Below are 17635 nucleotides of genomic sequence, written 5' to 3' on the forward strand. Positions count from 1 at the left end.
CACAAGGTAGGATACTGATAGATGCATTCAGGGCTCATGGGCCAGCATACAGGGGATGGGGGCAAAGGGCACTGGGAAATCTAAGGAGGCTTTTCCCAGAGGAGCAACATGGCTATATTTACATTTTTAAAAAGCCAGTCCTGAGCCAGGTACAGTGGTACAAGACTGTAATCCCAGCAACACAGGAGGCTGAGGCAGGAGGATTGCAAGTTCAAAGCTCGGCCTCAGTAACTTAGCAAGGTCCTAAGCAACTTAGCCAACTCAAAATAAAAAATAAAAAGAGCTGGGGATGTGGCTTGGTGGTTAAGTGCCCCTGGGTTCAATAAATAAATAAAAAGCCACTCCTGGCTGAATCTTCCTTACATTCCCTGGACTTAATATTACTGCTTTAAATTCTAAGTTATTTACACATTGTTGGGCACATCTGAGAGTTTTGTTTTCCCTATTTCAATGAATCATTGTAGGTAATGAGCAGTTTTATTTCTTACCCAAGAGCTTTTCTGGAACATGGGGCCCTTGAAAATCTGTCGAGATCATTGACCCTTCCCCATTACAAATTCTAATATACACAATTTTGCTTATCAGTGTTGGGGGATTCACAGAACTCAAAAGTCCAACCAAGAAGTTCATTTAAAGAGTGCCTGTGCCACAGATCATTTCTCCCTGTCTTAAAATAATTATTTCGAAGGGATTATTATTTTAAAGGGTGTAGTGGGGGGTCATTTAAGGCGAAAATTTGTAAAAGTGTCTGGTATGCAAGTGCACACCTACGACAGCTCTAAAAACAACATGCCTAAAAAAATGTATGTTTCCTGGGTCTTGGATGTATGCGTGTGGGTCACCCTGCTCCTCAGGCCTCTGTGAGCTCCCCGAGGGCTGGAGAAGGTCTGATGGGTGGCCTGGTGCTGCTGTGCTTAAGTAGATTCCATGCCTCTTCAATAAGCCTCAGACCTGTTCTTTGAAATGGTTCATTGGAGATTATTTCTGAGCTCCGTTTAGGTGGACATTGTGACCCAAGGTCATTTGTATCACAGTGTTCAGATGCCCTACTTCAACGTTTTAATTTTAATGGTTTCAACAGAAATAAAAGACAGTGTCCCAGTGGTTGGTTTTTAGTTCTTTCTAAAATGTAATATAATACATAGGCTTTTGCCTTCTTAAAATGTTTTACTGGCTTTTCTTTTTTAAATGACATATTGTGGTTATTGGAATGGCAGTTAGACTGTGATGTGACGGTAAGATAATGCCCACAAGGACTAAAGTCTCAGAGAAGTGTCCCTGGGCTCCTTCATACCTCAAACCTGGAATACAAAAGTGGTCCCCAGCCTGGGATTCCACTTAAGCCGGACCCACTTCCTGTCCACTCAGTTGCTTCGGAAAATATTACCAAAGTCATTTCATTTCTTCCCGTTTTCCTTAAAAGAAAAGTCAGGAATCCTTGCCATAGCCTCAGAGCCCTGCCTTCACTTCATTGCTGCTTGCTCTGTTCCTTCCCTGCCAGCACCCAGCCACATGTGGGTCCTCGACATCTCCCTCCAGGGACCTGTTTTTTGCTCTATCTGAACATCCCACACACTCCCCCACGCTCTCCCCACACACCCTTTGGCAGCCAGTCCTTCAAGGCTCAGCTAAAGCATCATTTTCTCAGAGACAGTTTTATTGCCCTCTCTTAATATGATTTAGGACTGTCTATCAGACTTCCTTGCCAAAGAGCATACCAGACTGTGATAGGCGTCTTGACAGTCTGTGTTACAATGTTAGTGCAGGTTTTGACAAATAGCCATTCAAGTCTAATGTGTATTGTGCATCTCTCTTAAACTTGGACCTGTTTTTGTTTCTGTCAGGACTCAGTGTGCTCTACTTCCTGTTCCTGGTATTCCTCCTGTTCCTGAATTTCGAGCAGGTTAAATCTCTGATGTATTGGCTAGATCCAAATCTTCGGTACGCCACCAGGGAAGCAGATATCATGGTATGTATTCTTCAGTAACCCAGTAGAGAAGTTAGTAGAGTCTTTGGGATAGAGGATAGTAGATTTCACATTTTAATTGTTCCTTTTCCTTATTTCCTGAGTAGACAGATAAAATCCAGGTCTCTGGGCAGGCTTGAATTGCATGGTTTTACTGAAGTGACACAGTTCAGGCTAATGAAATCTTCCCATGAACAAAAGTGTATGCTAAAGAGTATAAAGATTGTCATCAGAGAGCCTTGGGCCTGAATTCTGTCTATCACTTGTCCACCATTGGACTTTGGGCAAAGTGCTTGCCAGCTTGTTCCCCCTTTTATAAGGTGAAAATAGTAATAGTTCTTTTGGGGAGTTGGTATGAACTAAACCAAGGTACTTTACTCATGAGCCCACCTTAGGCCTGCATGGGACCTCAGGTGCACAGGCCCTCGGGTGGCTGCTCTTCCCACCAGTGTCATCCTCAGCTCTCTGCTCTCAGCCCCTCCGCATCCAATGCAAAGATCCTTCCACCGGCTGGCCATGAAGGGGCCATTGTAATGATCTAGGCCATTTTGTTTGTTATTTTTATTAAACCCCACACGAATACCTTTTATTTTTGGTTAAGACTATACTGTATTTTGGCTTTTACTGAAGAGACTATGTGTATGGGGAAAATCAACTGTTTTTTCCTCTACACTCTCAGTGAACACTTCTCTAACCAGATGGGTGGGTTTCCCCCACTTCAGTCAGTTCTCCTGTCATGAGCCAGGGGACTTACAGTTCCGTTCTGTTCTGACACAGCCTGGAGTTAGTCAGCTCCCTCAAGTTAAGGGCTCAGTCCCACAGTACTTATCTATATTTCATATGCAAATGAAAGCCTCCATGGTCACCTGTGCTTCTGACCAGCAGCCTCAAGTAGGAGGTTGCCCCAATACTAATTTATTATGACAGATCACAGAACTAAGGGAAATACATTTCTATAGTTTACTGTGAAGGATGTGAGAGAATGTAGATGAACAGCCACATGAAGAGGTACACAGGACGAGACCTGGAAGGGTCTTCATGCAGGAGCTTCTGTCCCTCTGGGTTGGGATGCGCCACTCCCAACACATGGACCTATTCACCACCTAGAAGCTCTCCAGACCGCACAGTTCAGGGACTTAAGCTTTGTCACATAGACACGATTGATTATTGATTGATTATTAACATCTCCAGCTCTTCTCTCCCAGAAGATGATGGATGGGGCTACAAACTTTAAGCCTCTGGTTGTGGCTTGGTCTTTCTGGTGCCCAGTCCCTCTTCTGGAGCCCACTAGGAGTTGCCTAATTAGAACAAAAATGTTCCTGTTACTCAGGAAATTCCAAGGGATTAGGAGCTTTGTGTCAGAAACTAGGGTCAAAGACCAAGTAAAAGATGTACCTCCCAGCCCTATTCCTCAGAAAATTGTAAGGGTTTTTTTGAAAGAGCTCTGAGCTCTTTCAAAAGGGACCAAGACCAAGACCAAAATCAATATCCCGTTATTTTATACTATATGGTTCATTTCATTTCAAAAAAGGTGGGTTTTTTTTGTTTTGTTTTGTTTTTTTTTAGTTTTTTTTTCTCTCTCTCTCTTTCCAATGCCTAATATTTAGTGCTTTTTTTCTCTATTTTTTTTTTCTTTCCATTGCGTAAAACCTGGTGGTGCTTAGGACAATGAGAATAGGCACATGGAACATGGACATAGTGACTTTGAGAAACAGGAAGTAATATAAGGGACCTAATAATAAGGTCTAAGCAATAATTGTTTCACCATGGTTGACAGTGGTCAGACCCATCTTGAAAGGGCATTTCTAAATTTTTATTTTTAACTTTCTTAAGAGACAAGCAAAAATAAGAATGCAGAAATTATAAGAGAAGTCTGTTTGGGGTTTTCTCACCCTAAAAAAGAATGGCAAAACTCAGGAGCTTGTAATGATGATGATTATGGTAGTCAGTCATCCATTACTGTAGCAAATTACCTGAGATAATCAATTAAAAAGGAAGAAAGGCTTATTTTGCCTCCTGATTTTGGAGGCTTCAGTTTGTGGTCATTTGGCCTTATTGCTTGGGCCTGTGGTGAGGCAGCACATCCTGGCAGGAGCATGTGTGGCAGAGGAAGGTGCTCACCACTTTGCAGGTGGGAAACAGAAGAAGAGACTAGCATCCCACATTCCCCTTTTAGGCATGCCTCCAGTGCCCTCCAATATCCCACAAGGCCCCACCTCATAAAGCTCCAACCACCTTCATAGCACCAAGCTGCGGACCAAGCCTTTAACACAAGGACTTTGGGGGATGTTCCAGATCCAAACTGTAACAGTAATGAAAATGATGGTTACGGATGGTAATAGTGAGGATAATAACAGTTACTGAGTAGGGACTGTTTGTTTGAATAAGTCCTTTTTTGTTCACAGAAGCATTAGGACGTAGAGATTGGGAGAATGACTTATCCAATACAATACTTTCCTAAACAACTTTTCTAGGCTTTTGAGTAAAAGTGGTCCCATTACAAAGCAAATCGACAGGCAGGCAGTGGTCCTCGTTCTGCTGACCCAGCTCTCAGAGCTGGTAGAATGAATTTCAATTGAATAATGCTCTTGATATCTAGCTTCCTTAGGAATTTGACTTCAGAGGGACATCTGAATGTCACAACTACAGTTTCAAAATAGCTGCAAGTGGCTTTTAAAACCTAGTTGTCCCATATTGGCTAATTCTCCCCTGCCAAGCCCAGCAAAGTTAAAGTGGCTTGTGGTTCTGGCTGACGATGCAATGCCTCATCTTCTTTATCAGTCATTACTTTCTTCCTTTTTAAAGTAATTGTTCACAATTATAAAGACCCATTCATTAGTGGCAGGAGACAAACACTTCTGACCTCATTGGATTTGTGGAAGGAAATTCCTTTATGTGAAATCAAATGTCTTTGATTCACTGGCCCCCGTTTCTTCCATTCTTTTACCCTGTACCCAGTCCTGATCTTGGCCGACTCTGGCTCATTAAAACCCTGACTCCCATTTTTCCCTTAGAATTTCTTTTATAAATTGGGGCTGAGGGATCATTGAAATTGTATTGTAGGCCGTTTCTCTTCTGGACAGTTTGCCTGGACAGTTTGCTGCTTTTTAAAATATTGATTCTGGTCTGGAGGTGTAGCTCAGTGGTAGAACATATGCTTAACATGCACAGGGCTCTGACTTCAATTCCCAGCACCAAAATAAAATACTAATTTTTATTAAATATGTGTTCAAAACTTGAGACAAGCTTTTTGAGAGCAGAACGTGTTTATAAATCACTCTGTTGCAGCAGCAGTCTTTTGTTTAGTTACTATTGTCTGAGCCTTTCCTTCTTGGTGGCATACTGCTGATGAGAGTGGGGGAGTGGGAGGGGCGGGGACAGGTGGGCAAATTCCTTGTCCCTTGGAACTCAGAGTCTACAAGTAGGCACATTTAAAGGAATAACTTGTTGTCTGTTAAACCTTAAGACACTATCAATGACTTTTAAAATTTTATCATAGAAGGCTTTAAACATATGGAAGAGTAGAAATCCCCATGTACCCATCATCTAGCTTGAACATTGCCCAGTCTTGTTTCAGTCCCCCATTCTGGATTATTTTGAAACAGTTCTCAGATATTAAGTTGAAAATATATGGACTCTTTTTTTTTAAACATAAGCACTTCATAGTCAATATATGTATTCAGGGTTCACATTTTTCCAGTTGCCAGATATAAATGTCTTTTACAACTGATTTGTTCAGAGTAGGACCTTGACAAGGTCCACACAGTGAATTTGATATGTCTCTTAAATCCTTTTTGATCAGTAGGTTCTTCGACACATTTTCTTTTTCCTTAAGGTATATTTTGTTGAATAAACCAAATTGTTTACCTCACAGAGTTTCTCACATCTGGATTTTGCAACTTGCATTTCCAAAATATCCTGAGTGTGTCTCCCTGATCCCTGCATTTCCTACACACCGAAAATTGAGTGTAGAGGCCTGGGGGGTTCCAGACTCCAGTCCAGTTCTTATGGTGGACCACCTCATAGGTGTCAGAGGGCACAGGATGTCTGCTGTTCTGTCCTGATAAGGTTAAGATCAATCATGGGTTCAGGAGGTCAGCATCTATTTTAAGATGAGCCATAAATTATAGGTATGGCTTTTGGAAGGGGAATAAAGAAGCCTTATATCTAAAGAACCACACATTTTAATACATTGAAATATGCATCCTGATTCTCAAAATAATACAGTGTGAAAAGGGCACACCATGGGATCCAGGAAGCACAATGCTCCCACGAGGTTGCAGCACTGTAAAGGAAAAGGAGTGGGAGCTATTAACATTTAGAGCAGTGACCCTGTCATGCCAGGGATGTCAGGGAGACCATGCCAAGCACTAATGTTCAAGCTGGCCACTAAAGGGTAAGTAGGAGTAGCCAGACACAAGGACGGGCATTACTCAGCAAGACAGCCCCTGTGGAGGCCCTGACTGGGCAGCTGGGTCAGTCAGGGGCTGAGGAGTGTGGGAATCCAGAAGTAGAGAGCCGTGCCTCAGGCTAGGAGGCTGCCAGGGCCAGACTGGCTGCAATTTAGAATTTGGATGTCATTCTGAATGCCATTCAGAGCAGTTATGTGATCTGTGCTGATATTTTGGAGGTTCAGTCAATACCCTGACCTGTAGTTGAGTTTGGAGACAGAAGAAAGAGTTCAGAATATCAGCTGATTTCTTCCTGTAAATGCTAAGTGGAGCAGATGGCTGTAGACCTGGACCACGTGGGCTTGCTAATACTCCCACCCACAGATTAAGCAGGCCTATCCTCCTCTGGCCCTTTGGACAACTGTAAGCTTCTTCCACAAGGCAGGACCTGACCCACAAGATTTCTGCATGGTTGAGGGAGCAGACAAGATCCTGTGCTGTCAGAAGGCAAATGATTTCCAAAGAGGACTTGGAATATTTTCTTCTTTTAAAGAAACCATTTCCTCCAAAGGGAGAACAGGACTGGAAAGCTGCAGTGTGCATTAGTGAGATCCATCTAGACTCAAAAGGATGCCTTATCCAACACCCGACTTCCCTGACACACACGTGTAGGTGTGCTCACATGTACACTCGTGCACTTTACTACATGCACATAGTATACATAGTTATGCAATTGATATGATTTATGATATTCAATATCATTTTATTTATAAAGAACTGGCTATAGGAAGCACAGGTGGAGACAGGGTGACCAGTTAAATATCTTTCTAATCTTGAGTTGGAGGTGGGTGAAAGTGTGTGGAGGTGGGGACCCAGGTACTTATTATACTATCATATATAAGTTTTATATACTTGAAATATTTCACAAACTTAGAAAACTACTGAAGAAGTCTGAGCAAGAAATATTAGTAACAATGAGATAGGTTGAGGAAAGAGAGTTGAAAAGGTAAAATGAATGGGACTTGGTATTTGGTTACATGTTGGGCAATCAAGGGAGGAGGGGTGGGGTCACCAAGATCAGCCTGAGACAGTTTGCAAGGTAAGCTCAATTTGTCTTTAGTCACACACACACCTAGACACTTGGCCTCTTTCCAGGCCCTGGCTCTGGGCTGTCCTCAGTTAGAGCCTGTTCATCCTGATTGTCATGCTTGTACCTGCTTGGGGCTCCTGCAGCACTACAGCCAGCCTTCTGTGTCTGTGGGTCAACATCCATGGATTCAACCAACTGCAGATCAGAAGTATTCAGAGAAAATTATTGCTCTTTTCTTGGCATTATTACCTAAGCAACACATTGTAACAACTATTTTCATGGCATTACATCATTTTAGGTACTTGTAGTAATTTACAGATGATTTAAAGAATATGAGAAGATCTGTGTAGATTACATGCAAATACTGAACCATTTTACATGAGGAACTTGAGCATCCTTGAATTTTTATATCCCTGGGATATATTAGGTCAAGGCTGTCATAATCCAATCATTTTGTCTCTAAACTTTCTTGCATTGTCTCACACATGAGCTTCAGGAGATATCTAATATTGAAACCCTATTAATAGTTAATAGGAATTTTTCCAGTTGACTGATAATAAGTCACAGGCAATAGCTTTCACTACTTTCTATCAGATTAATATGGAAAGAAAGGGTATGAAATAAGTTCCCAAGAAATGTTATATTGTCCTGTAGTTGTCGTAAATATATAATATCTTCAAAACAAAAAGATGCTAAGATGGAACCACAATTCTTAAAAGTATAAGAATTTTTTAATATTTAGATTATGTAGTATCTGATAGTTTTGATCTGGGGTTTATTCTGTCCTCTTCCCATTTCTGAAGTTTAGTGACGAAGCTCTTCCAACATAAACATTTAAGGCTTTACATTTTCCTCAAAATCCTACCTAACTATATCCTTTCAGTTTTGATATGCAGTATTTTTTTTATTTTCATTGGTATTCAATTTTTTAAAGAAATTCTATTATGATTTCTTCAATCTGTGATTTTTTAGAAATGTGTTTTAAATTTCTAAATTTATTGGAATCCTTTAATTACCATTTTCATTACTGGCTTTAACTTAGTTGCTCTGACCTCAGATGATGTGATCTATGCAATGCTACTTTTTAAAGATGTGTTAAGCCTTTGTAAAATTATTTTGCTTCCCATTTTAACCCAGCATTTGCAATTCAGAGTAAAGCAGGTCTCATTTAAGCTCTAGGACTTGTTGATTTACCCAAGAATCTTGTTATTAAAACTTTTCTATTAATGGATCAGCACCTACATTACTTGTCAGGGGCAGTTCTTACTCACTGTCTGAACCCAGAAAGCCCATAGGTTCTGGAGTTCCATTGATCGTTTCCCTTCATGTTCAACAGGAGTATGCTGTGAACTGCCACGTGATCACCTGGGAGAGGATCGTTAGCCATTTTGATATATTTGCATTTGGGCATTTCTGGGGTTGGGCCATGAAGGCCTTGTTGATCCGAAGTTATGGTCTCTGCTGGACAATCAGTATTACCTGGGAGCTAACTGAGGTAAGAAGTGGGGGTGGGGGTTCCCAGGACGAAACATTGTGTACACTTTATGTGTAGGAAGAAAAAGGTTGTCAGGTAGCAGTCAATCCATTCTCCAGCCCCCATGGTGGAAATGTATTTACACCATCCCATAAGACTCTTTTAGATCTTTGTTTAAAAAAACAAAAACTAAACAAAAGCCACCTTGTTCACTTAATGAAATGTATTTCTATCCCACCAGTCTTAAAGAGAAACAAATGAAATCAAGCGAAAGAATAAAGTGAAATTCCCAAGTGAGACACACAAATGGTAATGAGGGAAATCTGCTTAGAAGTAAACAGGTTGGTTAACCCACTCAGCTGTTTTCCAGTCTGAGACAAAAAGGTGTTCAGAAATGTCAAGGGCATCCAAAGGGGTTTTATAGCTGAAAAATGAATTTCCAATAGAGTTATTTGTCTCATTTAATTAATGAAAGAGATATATTCTTTAAAAACTATTAGTAAAATTGGGGGAACTAATTCATTATTGCTCAATTTTACATTATTCATCATTCCCAGAGAACAAAATTTGACCACGTGCACAGTGTATTCCTCAATGCCTGTCGTTGACCCGATCCCAACCTAGAGAAGTGTGCCAGTTAAATATGGCTTCTATTACTGTAACTCTCACATCTTTGGAGACTTGGAAGTCTGAGGTCAAGGTGTGGGCAGCATTGGTTTCTTCTGAGGACTGTTGTGGAGAATCTTCTGAGGCCTATCCTACCCTCTCGCAGTTTGCTCTCCATCTTCAACATTCCTTGACTTGTAGATGCACCCTGCCTTCCTAATCAGGTGGCATTTCCCCTGTGTCTCCGAGCCTTCCTTCTTATTCTTTTTATAAGGACACCAGTTATAATGGATCGGGGGGCTCACTCCAGTCCAGTTCAACCTCATCTTAACTACATGAGCAACAGCTTCTTTTCCAAATAAATTCACCTTCTGAAGAGTTGGCATTTAGGGCTTCAGTGTAGAGATTTTCAGGGAACATAATTCAGATCATCATGACTGTGCCCAACACCTTATATGTCACCGTGAATCCTCAGGATGGACAGGGAAAGGCAGTGGGTATCTATCCACTCCCATTGTATGGAGAAGGATCCGGAGTTCTGAGCCTCACTTCCTTGGTTGAGCCAGGATACATTCCATAACCAAGTTCCTGTCTTTGCACCGCATCCTGCCTCAGAATGCAGTCATCTTCCTAACCCAACTGCCCGGCTTTGGGTAAGGCATCAGGGCTTACCAGCTCCCTTTTTCCCTCTCACTAGCTCTCTAGACTTCTGTCCTTTCTTTCCTGCTCCCCAGTGTCCTATGGTCCTCAGGTCCTGTGACTCTTTCTTAAACATTTCTACAGTCCAAAGGAGTCTTCTCATCCCTCTGCTCCCGCTTCTGTCTGATCGACCATGTCTCTTGTCTGAAGTGCTCGTCTTCGCACTACTTATTGCCAAATAAGTCCTTTTCAGCCCTCCACCAGATCAAGACCTGTCCTCCTAAGACCTCTTTATTGTTTGTCCCTTGCTCTTAAAATAGAATCCAGACTTCTGAGCCAGGCAGAGAGGCCCAGAGGGGACCTAACCACTGCCTCCCAGCCCAGTCCCAGTGAGCCTCTCTCTCCCTCAACCTCTGTGCTCCTCCATTTCAAAAGTCGTTTGCTTTTTCCCACCAGAGCCCTTCACTTATCCTCACTGCTTCTCGCTCCCCTCACCTCCTAGTCTCCTGTTGCCAGGGCTCAGCTACTGAAGGAAAATTTCCCTGCTCCTCCACTATCTGTGCTCCATTTAGACACATGGTAGGTGTGTCTTTAGCCTCCAGGGGGCAAGGCTCATGTCTCTGTGTTCCCAGGCCCAGATACTCTGCCATACACATGGCTGGTGCAATTTCCATAGTGAATGAATGAAGGTGACACACAGCCAGCTCCTCAGACTCAGTCCCTTGGGGCCCATCTTGCCCCAGAATCTGGTACCTTCCAGAAAGCCCCTATGCTAAAGGTGTTCTCCACCATTACTTCTGTGCATAGTTTTATTCCAGCAAACATGCTGCCGGTTTCTGCAGTTTCTCTCTTCCTTGTCCAAAGGCCAGTGTTCAAGTTCCACCTTGCACTTGAAACCTGGGAATACACTTCAGGGGTAGTGTGAAGCCCACCAGGTGGGCACTGATAAGCCATCACATGTAATGGCTGTCCTGAAGCTTCTCAGTGACAGATGCATCAAAAAGAAAAATTTATCATGTCTGTATGTTGTTTGTCGCTTACAAAATGCTCTGTGGAAACTTTTAACTTTGCACTATTTATTCTATTACTTCAGAGGTTTGCGATGGCATGGATTGTCTTTCCAGAGACTCTCTGACCTGGGCTTTGTGATTTCACCTTCCTTCTTAGGTTGGGCCTTCACACAGCAGGGCATGCTGCTCTGGGCACAGCTAATCCGCCCTTTATTTTAAATGAAACGGTTTCTAAAGAGACTTTTGTTCACCTTTTGAACACCCTTTACTACTCACCCCATCTGGACCATCTCCATCTCCATCTGCACCTCTTGAAATCAGTCATTCATGAACTGATGTTGTGACTCCAATATGACTCCCTTCCAGAAGGCTTCCCCAGTTGCCCTCAGTCAGAGTGGATCTGCCGTGTTCTCACTGCGTTCCATTCACATCAGCTTTATAACACTTACCTCAGTCTACCTGCCTTTGTGGTCTGGATATCTGGATGCACATCTCACCCCTCCCCTGAGATCAGCTGCTGTGGCTTACTTTGTCTCACCACTGTGCACATGATGGGTGCCTAAAAAGGACTGTCATCATTGGGAGTTGGTCAGTGTGGGATGTCCTGGCGAGCTGTCAGTTCCCTGCATTATGTCGTCGAGATCTCATCTTTTAGCATTTGTAATTTTTCCCTCTGATTTATCTATACACCTATGGAATATTTCTGAAATACACAGCTTGAATTCTAAAGCTGATAATTTTTGAGAACTGTACCAGCACTTTGTTGTCAGATGTGAAAACTGTCTTCTTCCCCTCTCAGACCCTCGTTGTGTTGTCATCAGCCAAGGTAATTCATTGGTAATCTATTTTTAAAGAGGTGCCATTGTGTCTTTAAAAGCCCAATGTTTTAAAAAAGAGAGAGCTATTTGATAAATGTTGTTTGTAAACCATGTGCAATATAAAAAGCAAGAACCAGATTACAGACCTGGTATGGTGGTTTTCTTATTGTTAAGAAAAAATACAATAACATTTTCTGAAACGAATCATTGTTAAGAGGAAATGTATCATTCTGCATGGCACCCCAGTTTTGGCTTTTTTCCCAACCTTCATCTCTTGTGTTCCTCAGCTTTTCTTCATGCATCTTCTGCCCAATTTTGCTGAGTGCTGGTGGGACCAAGTCATTCTGGACATCCTGTTGTGCAATGGAGGCGGCATCTGGCTGGGCATGGTGGTTTGCCGGTTTTTAGAGATGAGGACTTACCACTGGGCAAGCTTCAAGTGAGTCCTTCTTTTTGGACGTTAGTCACAGTGTTGTAATCTATGTTTAATTGCTTTACAAGGAGTCATGTTTAGTGTCATCCTTAATGCCAAGGAATAAAATTTCATAACAGCAATTAAAACTCAAAATGATTATAAACCTGATTTCAAGCATCTGTCCAGAAAATGGTATCATTTACAATTTTCTCTTTTTCACTTTCTGTATTTAGAGGGTCCTAACAGCCTCTAGATTCAAAGTGCTTCTTAAATCCATCTCTTCCTGCAGATCCCTACTGCCTCAGCCTGTAGTCTGACTCCCATCCCTACCTTAGTTGGTCCCCTGTCCCTGAAGAAAACCCTGCTCACACCATTGCTTGAGTGGACTACTTCAGAATGTCAGGTTTATTGGGTCAGGACCCTGTGGTGGCTTCTCATGGTCTTTAAGGACAAATTGTGCCTCATGGGCTGGGAGGGGAGGACCCTTCTCCATGCCTTTTCCAGCACCTGATACTCTGTGGCCAAAACACACTCCTTCCTCTGTACCTTTGACCCATATTCCCTAGAACCAGGTTGCTTGTGTCATTTTCTTTGCTGACTCAGCTCACTTGCCACCCCTTCCGGAAGCTGTCCCTGACTCTAGTGTTAAGCTGTATGCCCCTCTTCTGTGCTTCCCGGGAGGGCAGTACATGCCACCACCCTTGCTTTATTCTGCTTAGTGCAACTGGCTTCTCAGTTTATGGCAGGCACCATGCCATTGATGAGGAAGAAAGAACTGTGGTGGTGATAAGGAAAGTAGTTGTTTTCATTGTATTTAGAATTTTGTTTATTTCATATAACAAAATAGGAGCATTTTTCATATCATTCGGTATTCTTCAAAACATGATTTTAAAGGGATTCTTCATATCCTGTCAGACAGAATAATCATAAAGTATTAACCAGTTCCCTTTCTAGTCCCTTAGTTGTTTCAAGGTTTTTGCTTTCATAAAGGCAAGAGTGAACATTCTTAGACATATTTTTGTGTGTATCTCTGATTTTCTTATATGAATCAATTCATACTGTCACCTATTGTGTATGTGTGTATTATATACACACAAACACACACACATATATTCACTGTTTTCTTCAAATTTATTTTAAACCTATGCCAATTTTACCTCCCATAAAATTGTGGGATAATGGATTTCCAGGTTTTTTTGTTTTCTCTTTTATTGGTGCTTCTTATGGTTGAAGGATATTAATACTTTGTTGTAACTGTGACTTTATTTTCCATTTTGTTATCCCCTTTATGATCTAGTGTATCATGGATTTTTTATTTAATGTCAAAATTTTTTTTCATCTTTTTGTTCACCTAATATTAACCCATATTTTCTTCTAGTTTCTTAATGGTTGTCTTTTTCTTATTATAAGGAATTTACAAAATCTCATTTCATATTTATTTCGTGTTTTAGCCTTGGACTAACCAGTTTTCCTGTCTCTTTTAGTAATCGTTCTCTCTTTGGCCACTGATTTTGACCGGACATTTTAAGGTTGGAAGGCAGTAAATAATGTGACAACATAGTCACTGGGCTAGATGTTGCTGCAGGCAAATTGTATAAGTAGCGTCTCTGCTGAGCCTTCCATCAGGGTAGTCACTGTTATTCTCTTCATTTTAGGGGTGAAGATACTATGGCTGGTATTTAGTGATTTGGTTAAGGACACACAGCTAGAAACAGTGGAGTCTGGATTTGTATCAGACAGATTCTTTAAACACATCCACCTGGCTTTCCTGTTTTTATACATTTATGCTTCAAATTCAACTCTAGAATCATTTTGCCAAGATGCCAAAATATAAATCCAACTATTAAAAAAAAAAAGAAAATTAAGAGTTTTCTTATAAAACATTTAATGTATAAATGAATGTAGGTTAATTTAAATTGAATGAACCTCTTCACTACATTAAATATTCTGCTTCTGGATTCTGCAGTATCTCTGTCCTTTCTTTTAGGTTTTTCCATGCACTCTCACCCTTTTTAAAATATACATCCTCCACAGTTCTTGTTAGTTTGGGGGCAGTCTCTGTTTTTGTTGCTTTTGTGCTGCGAACCTTATTGCTGTGACATTTTCCCAGTATGACCTTGATGATAAGTGGATGGGTAAAGGGACAGACTTGGTGTCCTCCACTTTCCCCTGTCCCCTTCCCCCCTGGAAAAAAGACCTGAATTGTTGATACTTGTGCCTTTTGCACTTAGCACAGTGTCTGAGTCAGAAAGGTCCTTGATGTCAATATTTGTTGAACTAAAGGTTCTCTTCCAGGCATTAGATGATATTTGCCTTAGATTTTGGCTCTCCTGTACTAGTCTGGAATCTACATCATTCTGATGTTTATAAGGTCAACTTACATCAGCCAGCTTCTCTATCTCTCTCTGGCAGCCTAAGTGTTCTTATTTGTAAAATGTGGGACTATTTTTATCGTAGGCGTGTGCAACTTTTAATTGAATGACTTCTAGAGTTAAAACTAAGAAATGTTAAGTACCCTGTTCAACAACCCAAACAGTTCACATCTCTTGAGAAGAAATAGGGTAAAGAAATGACGTGGGCGGTCTCAAGACTATGAGAGTATGTCATTGTATCAAAACATACCCCAGGGAGACAAAACGGTGGCAGGAATGGTGTCCTTGCCAGCATCCCAGTTCTTCCTGGGCTGGTTCCAGATTATCGTCTTTAACAACTCTTTGCTTCTTTTGTCACACTTTATAAATTAAGACCTCTCCTAACTCCACAGTACCCTGACCACAGCCATAGTTGCCGTGCAATGCCCTTCCTGTCATTGCTGAAATTCCCCATCCAGTGTGCTTTGGTCACCTGCCCCACCTGTGAACAGACAGACCTTTGTCTGAGGCTATTCAAGTAGAAAGGAATCTTTCAATTCTGGCATTTGCTATAAAATCATCAATGCAGTTTTTCTCTTGGTGTGTGTCCTCTCCCTGCCCCGCCCCCTTTCTTTCCTCTTTGAATTTTCACTTGAGCTTTTCTCTTTTTACAGGGACATCCATACCACCACCGGGAAGATCAAACGAGCTGTGCTGCAGTTCACCCCTGCTAGCTGGACCTATGTCAGATGGTTTGATCCCAAATCTTCTTTTCAGAGAGTGGCTGGAATATACCTTTTCATGATCATTTGGCAGGTATTTTTTTTTAGATGCCCATAACTAGGGAACAAAGATTAACCTTCTAGGAATTTAGAAGTGATGTTAATTTACATTGCATATGAGCTAGAAAATTTAAAAGAGATGATGTTCGCAGCTAGCATGTAGAATAATTAACCAGCATGATGTCGTCATTTCTAAAGTCTTGCTTGGTTCTGAAGACGTTTTAAAATATGAGTCTTTGAAACAGATTAATTCCCTGAAAAAGGTCACATTTGGCATCCATCAACCAATGAATTAGGTATCAGATTTTTAGAGTATGATAATTTTCAATATCAAAGGAATAAATGAGAAGGCTCTTCTCACATCCCTAATTTATGAGTGATATTCAGAATTGTTCCTTGGTTGTTCCCACTTTAGACAATGTGTAGGGAGCTGAATTTGCTTTCTGCTGCCTGTGAGTGCTCTTTTAATGGTAAGTCTTCAGAGTAATGTCCCCAGTGGTGAGAAACTATTGTTCCCAGTGCATTGTTATTAATATAATGGAAGTAATCCAGACAGCCAGAGATCTTGACAAAGGATTCTCAGACATCTCTGATTTCTAGGGATAGCCTCTTTATTGAGCCTCCTGTCCCTAGGTGGTTTCTCAACTTTTGGAGACTCATCAAGGGAAACCAGCTTTTGCCTGAAAGACCTTTCAGCATCAGCAGAAATTATATTTTGAACATATAAGCACAACATACTCCCAGTGAAAAGAAACTATTAGTAGAATCACTTTTAAGGCAATCTTCCTTCTTCATACCTAGGAAATAGCAGTGCCCATCTCAATATATGGAGTTTATGTGCACAGAAGTATAATGAATAGTTTAATAACCACCATGGTTTGGAGAAGTCAATATAAAGAGCCCTCCATATTCGTAGGTTCCGCATCTGTAGATCCAACCAACTGCAGAGGGAAAATATTTGGAAAAAAAAAAATCATGTTTATACTGAACATGTACAGAAGTTTTTTTTTGTCACTGTTCCCTAAATAATAATGATTTATATTGCATTTACACTGTATGAGTTATTTTAAGTAACCTAGAGATGATTTAAGGTATATGGGAGGATGAGCATACCTTATATGTTAAATAGCAGGTTTCCATATTCATGGGTGTCCAGAACCAATCACCCATGGATACGGAGGGATACCTCTATAAAAAATGTGACTGTAAGATGCATAGGGATTAAGCTTTGCTTTATCAGGGAAAATGTAACAGAAGGTTGAATTTAAGGAAGGGCGGTTGGATTTGTGAGGGAGAGAGAGTGTAGTTCTAGAATGGAGTACCCTGGCAGCATTCCATGGGGCACACCTTCCCCAGGGCTGTGAGCCCTGTGTTACCATCAGTTCCCCATATATGATGTGAATTATTATGCTATTTTTAGTTTATATCCTCAAAGTCAGTGCTATGGGAAAACAGCATGTGTTTTATGTAATTGCCGGTCCATATGATGTGACCGCAAAGCACAGTGACCTTTCTGTGGTCTCCGCCCTTTGTTTGAGATCTGGAACCCAGCTCTGGAAGGAGAATAACCACATTTCAGCCACAATCTTCTGAGCTGCTGCCAAGGGCTCATCATGGTGCACTGCACTAAGATGCTGACCCCAGGAAAAGTACCCCTGCCCCGGGTGAAACTTGGACGACCTGCCACACCCTGTGGTCAAGGATTTGCCCCATCCCAGGCATGTGCTCCCTGAGCACACAGTCATCTCTCTGTACAAGTTTTCTTATCTATAGCAGGACTTCCTTTAGACTTGGCCTGGTTTCTGTAAGGCCATGCAAGTATTCCACACACCTGTATCATGTTTTCTGCTGTGTTTAAAGCATTTTTCTCCTACTGTTCCAATAGATCACACACATGAACCAAGTGACAACCATGCAAAGAGCTATTGCCTTGAGCCCTTGTGTGCCCCACCCCCACCCTCAGGCCCCCAGTTGGTCAGTGGTCATGTTGTCCTGGTGGTTTCTGGTTTGAACAGCAACCCCAGGAAGACCCCACACATTTTCTGAAAATGCTTTGAACATATCACTTATTTTTATCTGTAGAATGTCTGTTT

The 17635-nt window shown here is 41.5% G+C and overlaps 1 protein-coding gene across 1 annotated transcript in view; it reads left to right on the forward strand.

Moving 5' to 3' along the window:
- The window catches only part of Ptdss1 (phosphatidylserine synthase 1), a 59647-nt gene that overhangs the window by 24057 nt on the left and 17955 nt on the right, over positions 1-17635 (forward strand). The window contains exons 4-7 of the mRNA XM_046464616.2: positions 1845-1969; positions 8784-8942; positions 12282-12433; positions 15435-15576. Coding sequence (XP_046320572.1) covers positions 1845-1969; positions 8784-8942; positions 12282-12433; positions 15435-15576 — 578 coding nt within the window. The remainder of the gene's footprint in view (positions 1-1844; positions 1970-8783; positions 8943-12281; positions 12434-15434; positions 15577-17635) is intronic.

This window comes from Marmota monax, unplaced genomic scaffold (assembly GCF_021218885.2).
Source record: "Marmota monax isolate L192 unplaced genomic scaffold, Marmota_monax_Labrador192_F-V1.1 WCK01_AAM20220418_F8-fsc00003, whole genome shotgun sequence".
Taxonomy (NCBI): Eukaryota; Metazoa; Chordata; class Mammalia; order Rodentia; family Sciuridae; genus Marmota; species Marmota monax.